At 39.9% G+C, this 8,937-nt stretch overlaps 1 protein-coding gene across 1 annotated transcript; it reads left to right on the forward strand.

Annotated features, from left to right (window-relative positions):
* The first annotated feature begins 489 nt into the window (after positions 1-489).
* On the forward strand, positions 490-8,389 carry NPY4R2 (neuropeptide Y receptor Y4-2). Its single transcript, XM_005022211.6, has 2 exons — positions 490-623; positions 6,994-8,389. The coding sequence occupies exon 2, from the start codon at positions 7,118-7,120 to the stop codon at positions 8,249-8,251; it is 1,134 nt and encodes a 377-aa protein (XP_005022268.1). The 5' UTR covers positions 490-623; positions 6,994-7,117; the 3' UTR covers positions 8,252-8,389.
* Positions 8,390-8,937: the final 548 nt, after the last annotated feature.

Below are 8,937 nucleotides of genomic sequence, written 5' to 3' on the forward strand. Positions count from 1 at the left end.
TTGCATGGGTAACAGTGCACATCTTCCCCTTCCACAAGCTGGATATTTAAAGACTTGAAGCCTGGATCATTCTAAAATAAAATTTCAATTCTGGTCTTTGGTGGACTGGGGGCAGGGAGGCTGGGGTGGGGAGAGGGGAAAAAAATGATACTGTCAACTTTTTTCTATATGTATGAGGATAAACTGTCTTTGAAACCCATAGAAATCTTGCCTCAGGAAGGAGAACAGAGTGAGGATTATTCCTGTACTTCATCCCTCTCCTTCCACTCACGTACATGCTTGTGTGCAGCATGGGTCCACATAGTGTTTCACATCGTTTCAGCTCTTTCCTGGAGCTGCATTTCATCTCACGTATCTGTAGAATTTCTACATTTCTGGAACAGCAGAGGGAGCCAGAACTTTTAAGTCAGACCAACACCATGAAACGGGATTCATTGGCTAAACTGAACAGAGGGAAGGGGGGGAGGGAGAGAACTACCATCCAAATTACCTACAGAAACAGCGAGTAGAGCGTCTCCTCTGGATTGCTAAAACACAGAAGATCTTGCTTTGCTGCTACAACAGTCCTCTCTTCTTCCAAGACAGAAATGGGCAGCAGCAGTCAGTTTCTCCATCAGTGAGAGGTAAGAGTTTCATAAAGTATTTATTTCAGCATTGTAAGAGCTCAGATTTTTTTATCAATTTTGATTGTCAAAAATTGTTCAACTGTCACTTGAGTGGCTGACAGATGATGCCATCATTATTAATTCCCTTTGTGCTCAGATCTTGCTCTGTTTTAGAGGACATTTTCTGGTCAGAAATCAGTCAGTTAACTAAGAATTCACCTGAAAATTTAACCTAGGATGTGAGGCATGAACTGTATATCAGAAATTTTTACAGTAGAGTTGCTGAGTACTTATTACACTAATATAATTTAAATAAACAAGTTTTAGAAGAATGTGAGAATATGAATTAAAACCAGTTTTGACATGATTGTTCATTCATTTAACTATAAGGGTAAACAGGAAAGAATGAAAAGCATTCAATTAGCATTTGAATTTTAAAATTGAGCCATTGGAACTGACAGAGATGTAAAGTTTAAATTCAGCAGAAGCTGTGGATTCAGAGGCTTTGCCCAGACTGAATTCCTAAAAGCAAAAGATTCTTACATAGTCCAGTTCCACAAAAAGTTGTGGATTTCTTGATGGTTTTAAACCCATACAGAAACAAGGGCAGAAATATGAAGTGAACTTGATCCAAAGTCCACTGGGATCAATGCGCTCTGAATTCAGTCACAAGGCAAGGAAAAACACTAATAAATACTTTGCTCTGTTTGCATATTTTTAAGCTCTTTCCCCAACTCTTGTCCACATCTCTTGTCAAGAGAGAGACTTGTCTCCTCCCCTAGACCTGTATAGCACCAAGCACAAAATGACCTATTCTCAATTAGTTTTTTCAACACCACCATAATAAACATTAATATCATTATTAATGGTAATAATTTAGCAAGGTTTATAAAAGTGAGGGAGGCCTTAATAAATACTTAACTTTATCATTCAGCTTTGATTAAGGTTGTGCAAACAATTGTTTTTATCAGTCAGTGCCTGAACCAAAACATTAAAAGTATAATTTTGAAAGGAAAGAAGACATTTTCAAATGCAATTAAAAAAAAAAAAAAAGTTATTTTGGTATGAATGTTACTTTTGTTTCATTGGAAATAAAATTTTAATCAACTTGTGAACTTCTCCTTTATTTATTTATTTATATATTTATTTATTTAAATAAACTAAAGGACTTGAGCTTGGTACAGGATATGGTGATACCAAACCTGGTATTTAACCTAGTAGAGTCGGTGATCCTCTGAGTTCTCTCTCCTCCATCCCATTCAGAAAACAAGCATTTGAATGGACATCTCTCAGCAACATGAAATGTTCATTTTCCATTGTTTTGTGATATGTCTTACTGGTTTTAGAGTTCCTACCTACACTATAACTTTTTTTAAATTACCCTGCCATTATTCTGTGGATTTGAGTTCAGAGAGTATGGGAACACAACTACCATGTGCCACCAAGCAGGTGACTATTTCTGACAGATTGATCCAGTCTTGTTTATCATGAAAGGTCCAACCCATGTACACTGGGACTTTTGCAAACTTTCAAGGTCAAAAAAGGAGATGGCAACTTCTTGGGAGATCTTTGAGGCTTGGGTGTGCTCCCTGACACCTTGCAGTGTGCCACAAAGACTTTCTGGTTATCATTAATCCCAAGACTTTTGGAACAGAATTTAACAAAGATGAAGATTAATAAAATGTTCACCACTACATTTTATTATATCAAATCCCTTACAGACTTTACATTGCTATGAACTTTCTGTACATACTCAGTGACAGGTTCCCTTTTCTAGTTAAGTGTTGCCTTCATGTGAGCCTATAACGAAATCTACCTGATTTTTAACCCCTCTCCAAGATATAAGGTTAAACAGGGCAATTCCATTTTACTGAGATAACACAACTGCAGACAAAAATGGGGTACCACTGTTAGTTACCACCATCTCCATTAATATCTGCAATATGGATTTCAAAGTTCTGGTAAGCCTTTCCACTGCACATTTGTTTCTACTTTATAGGAGACAGTCCATAGCTACTTTATTCGAGATAATATGCATAACTTTGTAAATAAGTAATACAACGACTTGGCTGTAAGAATCACTTCTCTCATGAAGACTTCTGGACTGAAAGCAGCAAATAGTGCTTGAGCTACTGATCAAGTTCTGAACTTGATAATTAATTCCTTCTGAGTACCAAATAATGACGCCAAACACTGCAAGTATATTTTTTTTCCTTCTGTCTATATCTAATGTAGAAATCAATCCACTCTGTCCATCACAGCTATATGGAGACTGACTTTTGATTGCAGGGAGGGGCTGATGCTGATTAGCTTTGCAAGAAGGACCTACTCCCAGTTAGCAACAGAACACAATGTTAGCAGTAGTGCCATGCTTCATCCTGCCTCCAGGAGAAGTTTTTATAGAGATTTAAATGGCATGTCTTCAAGTCCATGGGTCTTTCTAAAGGGCAGTCATGTATTAACTGCCTGGGATCACTTACTGTCTAGTAATCTCTCTTTAAAACCCACTGGGGAGTTCATTTTCTTCTCTGAGCCATTTCTGCAGAACTCCCATTCTTTTGATGATTTTTTCTTGGACATATAGGATATCCCTTTATGAGAAAACTTTCAAACTGAGTAATTATAGTTTTGTTGTTGTTGTTTTTTAATATAGCCTGAATTATATTTTTTACCTTTAGAGGGCTATGCTATTCAGTAAGGCAAATCCTTCATACCTTGGCTGCTCTATTTCCTTGCTTCCAACAGGATGATGAATGTTTGTAAAAGACAGAAATGGAGAATCTAACTTACAAAAAGATTAAATTGGAAAGTCCTTTTTCATTTTTTGCATACAGTCAAGTTGCTGCAAACTTTTGTCATGCCCACCTTTCTGAGATGCCCCTCTTGCTGCATCAGTTAGAAAACCTTGCTTTTGGAGCATGTTAGCTGTTATAACTGACCTCTTTCCTGAAGTTCAAAGGCTCTGAATATATATATTCATTCATATTTATACCCTTCCTTCTTTAAAAAACAAACAAACAAAAAAACTAACTCTTTCTCCAACTCCCTCTCCAAACTGATTTACGAGGTTTGTTACTCCTACAATCCAATTCAGTATTTCTTAGGTTCTGGAGAAAAAAATGTTGTCTTTGTAAATTTTTTTCCTGTATTTCAGTGGGTAATTGACAAACATTAAATACAGCAAGGGGAGCTAACACTCTTTTCCACGTGCATTGGTGATTTAGTTTATTAGCTAACATTTGACTGAATTGTCTAAACAGAGTAGGTCTGTATTGATTATTACTAGCTCTTAATTTAGACCAAACCAAATGGCAATCAAGCATTTTGAGATGACAAGCAATTTTGCAGCAACTGACTCTAAGAATCTGTCACTTAAGGATACTGTAACAGGACGCATAAGTCACCACAATACTTCTTTTTCCTGTTTTTCTATAAATGTTTTTTTACATCATGGTTGCCAGAACAAGAGATACAGAGAGCTCTGCATGTAGGTGATCTAGGCCCTGACTTTTCCAAATACACAAGGTTTGACAGGGAGTTTTAAGCCCTGCACATTGTACCAAAGATTTCCTTGAGACACTCAGGTCTCACCTCCCTGTGTCAGTCCCCTGGTCTGTGATAATGATAAGAGGGTGATGATTTCTTATATACCTGTGGGCAATACCATGAGAATGCATGACCAGGAAATATTTGCCAGTCACTTTGTGAGAGACACCACAGAACGCAAAATACTAAAGAGGGAATTCCTAAGCCAACAAAATGCATTGCAGAGCCTTCAGAGACATGGGAGTGCCATCTGCAACAAATGCACAGCCACTCTCTCCTTGGTGTTCCTCTTGGGAATGTGCCCTTTAAAGCTGTGGGATCTCGCTTCCACTTTTCAGGTTGCTCCAATACTTCATTTCCTTGTTTAAACTTTATTAGTTCTCCTTACTGACCCCTCAGCGTGTCCAAAGCTGTCTGGCACCCTTGAGAGGGCTTTCTCTGTGGGGCACAGATGTTTATAATAACAGCACACATTTTTCAAGCAACATGAGAACCATGTATTTGTTGTCTGGGATACTGTAGCTAAGGATACTGGGCTGGGACTGTAGTAAAAGGCCCATGTGTTCGCTTACAGCACAGTCTGTTTGTCCTGTCCAAATGCCAAGACCGAGCTCCTTCAACTGGTACCAAACCATATTGCAGGCTGCTGATCCCTCTGCTCTGTTCCGTATGCAGCATCTCCACTGGCCAGCAGTCACTAAAAACTAAGGGGCTGGATACTGGTTTTTCATTTGGTCACCATCTTCACACTGAGACAGATTCTCACTAACCCTCCGCGTATGCAACTATGCAATCTACACATCACCACTGCTGCTTTTAGCTTCAGAAAATTAATCAGCCTGTTCACAGGGCTTTAGTAACAGCACAAAAGTAAGTGGATAGGAAGAGTCACACCTATACCCACAATCTGGAAAAGATCCTTCATCCTTTTTAATTACAATTTAAACTGCTGAGAAAATAAAGGAGCAAGTGTAAGAAAAGCTTAGAATGTTTTACTCTGTCAACCATCTCTGACAGGTAGACACAGATAGATGACAGAAAGAAAGATAAATCAGCAAGCCTAAAAAAAAGGGGGGAGGGGGATTGCCTCTGCTAATTTTTGCTGATCAAACAGAACAACATCACAAAACACCTTTATATTTACTGTACACTATGCCTTTGTTGTCAGTTCTGGAGATGCAATGCTTCATAAAGAGAAAACCAAGGCAAACAAAAGAGGCTAGCATGGCAGGCGGAGACTTTTTTCTAGAGTGTTAGTTACCTTTATGCATGTAGTTGCTCAGCAGTTAATGCTACTCAAACAGTGATAAGCTCTCTATACCATTTTATTTATGTATTAATTTTCTGACCACTTGTTTTTCTGAAGCTCTGAGAAATTTATCACAACCTCACAAACTTGTTTGAGTAGCATTTTATTGCTGAGGAAAGGCTTGTGCAATGGGTAAATAGTGTCATTCCCTGTGTATTTATTTACTTTTCACATTACAAGCCTTCGTACAGCATGTAACTGCCTCTGACCTGAGAAGGGCAGGGTCAGATTTTTTCTTCTAATCCTGGACAAGGAAGATGTGGACTTGAAAGTCAGGATTATAGAGCTATGGCAAGGGGTAGTCACATTATTGTACCCCAATGCCTGGCTGAAGGGAAGGAGCTAGTAACAAAGACAAAAGGGGATATTATCCCCCATGTAGAGTGGGAAAGGGAGCTGGGAAGGACAGGTGGTACCAGGTGATCATGGCAGTCTCCCAGAAGCCTTCTGGTAGAGTCCAGGCATTCCTGTGGTGGAGATTTCCAAACACATACAGCCCCAATTAACTCTGTGCGGTTGGTTCCCCAAGCCCGCTGAAAATCTCAGCTCAGGGGTTGCAGCCACGGCTAAGCAGCAGGCCCAAATACCTATGCAGAAACAGCATCCAGTAGATAGCACATGCTGCTACAACACTTGAACTGTCCTAGATAACAAGTGAATAGTTCTGCTGAGGAAGGAAGCTTCTTGCAGGAAAGTAAGAGAAGTTGTCAAAACCACCCATTCTTAAAGCCAAAATCAGGAGATTGGAATATATCCCTGATAAGCCATGCGATGGCCACATTGGCCACCCAGAAGAAGGTACCAGTACCCTGTGGACACTGGGGTTCATCCAGAAAGGGAAAGCAGAGAATTTGGACCACAGTTCCCATGACCTATTGCAGCTGCACAGAAGCTGGAAAGTAATGAATTTTGAATTCCTTCAGACTCTTTCAAAATTGTCCCATGTTATCCTTCCTGAGGATATGAGCCTGAATTTTTGCATGGTGATCCTGTCTCAAGCAAACATGGTTTCTGGCTGCAATTATGATTTCAGTGCACAAATTAACTCACATTAAAATATGATGGTGTTAACTTTATGCAGTTAATGTGCCTTAGTTTTTGCATTGATGTTGAGCTTGACTGAAGGAAAATGCAGCCCTAACAAAGGGCCTTCCACTCAGTTTGGGATCAGAACTTCGCAAATCCAGAATCACACATGACTTTTATTCTCAGATGTGTTTTGATCCAACTTTCTACTACATTTGTCATGTTTAGGATACTGCATTGAGTTAAGTGATGAAGTGAAAATATTATTAAATCCCCAGGGTAACCTCATAACCAGCAAACACAGTTAATCTATTTCTATAGATTTCCACAGACTTCTATACCACACTCCAGCAAATTGTTCCATGTCATGATCTGATAAGCCATATGAAAAGGAGCTGAAGATACACGGAGTCATCAGAGTTTGCTTCTCTGTCCCACTGCCCTCCACTACCCTTTTGACTAGTCTTTTGTGGCATAACTAAGTAATCTTTTTCCTTTCCTTTGCAGGCATATCCAGACCTTCTGCAGCCAAACAGAACAGATACAACCTTTTTTAGAAGATAAAACCTTTTTAGCAGACCCAGACTGTATTTGATTATCGCCTTTTTGGATAAACATTTTGGGGTCCAGGATGAATAAGACAAGGTCTGTTCATGATGGTTTTCCTTTCCTGAACAGTAAGAACTTGAGCTCAAACCGAAGCTTCCCCTCACACCTTTCTAATCAGTGCAGGAATGTCACTGACCTCACTGTTTTTCTGGCCACCTCTTATAGCTTGGAGACAGTCCTAGGCATCGTGGGAAACATCTGCCTGATTGCTGTCATAGCCAGGCAGAAGGAAAAGACTAATGTCACCAACATCCTAATTTCCAACTTAATAATTTCAGACTTGTTTATGTGTCTTGTCTGCCTGCCTTCCACCATTGTTTACACCATGATGGACTACTGGATATTTGGGGAGGTCATGTGTAAAATGACCTCTTTCACTCAGTGCACATCTGTGACAGTGTCAATACTTTCCCTTGTCCTTATTGCTCTGGAAAGACACCAGCTCATCATAAACCCAACTGGCTGGAGGCCAAGTATCTCCCAAGCCTACCTAGGAATTGGAGTCATTTGGACTTTAGCATGTCTCATGTCCTTGCCGTTTTTGACCACGTCTGTCTTGTCTAATGATGTGTACCAGCAACTTTCACACATCATGAATTTTTCCAGTGACAAGGCCATATGCATTGACTCGTGGCCTTCTGAGCAACACAGACTTATCTACACCACCACCTTACTACTCTTGCAATACTGCATCCCACTGTTCTTCATTATACTTTGCTACCTGCGTATCTACTTACGCCTACAGAAAAGAAAAGACATGTTTGAGAAGAGCGAATACAGCAACCGAGCAGTTCAGCTGAGAAGGATAAATATTTTGTTAGCATCCATGGTTGCTGCTTTTGCTGTTTGCTGGTTACCACTGCATGTGTTCAACACCATTGTGGACTGGAATTACAAAATCATTTCACCTTGCCATCACAATCTGATCTTCTCATTGTGCCACCTGGTAGCCATGGCTTCCACCTGTGTCAACCCCGTTATCTATGGTTTCCTAAACAGCAACTTCAAAAAAGAAGTGAAGTCACTGATTCTGAGCTGCCAGCATAATTCAGTAACTGCATCTATGGAAGAATATGATCATTTACCTTTATCCACCATGCAGACTGAAATCTCCAAGGGCTCACTGATGTTGAACTGCAGACATAATTCTATTTAGCTAGCAGAAAACATTTCAGAGGGTTGCATTGACACCACACACCAACAGTACCTGTGAGTATAAAAAGCAACTGATGATGCTATAGCTGGGATGAAAACAGGAGCCCACTGATGCCTGATTTTTGGAAGAACAGGCAAAGGAAGTTCATAAACGTATACAGTAGTTCCTGTGGTGCCCAAGCTGTTCACATCATTGAGGCGGTACAGACGTTGAGAAGACTGGGCTGATGTATAGCAGGCTGCTCTACCAGCTCAGTAACTAAGCTGCGGCTGCACATAGACTGATGTGGGGTTCATCAGCTAAGCTCACATCTCCACCACGGCCGAGACAGAATCTCAGGCTTCCAATATCAGTTCTACAGGATGCCAAAAGCCACATTAGTGAAGGCTTCATTTTTCAGTATTAGTAAGATTTTTATGCACTGATGACACACCAGTGGAACAGAGATATGTAAATATATACATTTTTGTGCTTTACCAACTCTGACAGCTTGTTAGGTAACAGTAATGTATCAACAGATCTAGTTCACATCAAACTGGATGCCTGGAACTTCTCTCTCTCATCATACAGGCCTGGGAATAGCCACTTGGCAATCAATACCAAGTAGGGACACAGAACAACAATCCTATTACATAAAGAAGAAAGTTACTTATAGAGGAATAGTGGCAAACAAAAACATTACTCTG

The sequence above is a fragment of the Anas platyrhynchos genome, chromosome 6, assembly GCF_047663525.1.
Source record: "Anas platyrhynchos isolate ZD024472 breed Pekin duck chromosome 6, IASCAAS_PekinDuck_T2T, whole genome shotgun sequence".
NCBI classification, from domain to species: Eukaryota; Metazoa; Chordata; class Aves; order Anseriformes; family Anatidae; genus Anas; species Anas platyrhynchos.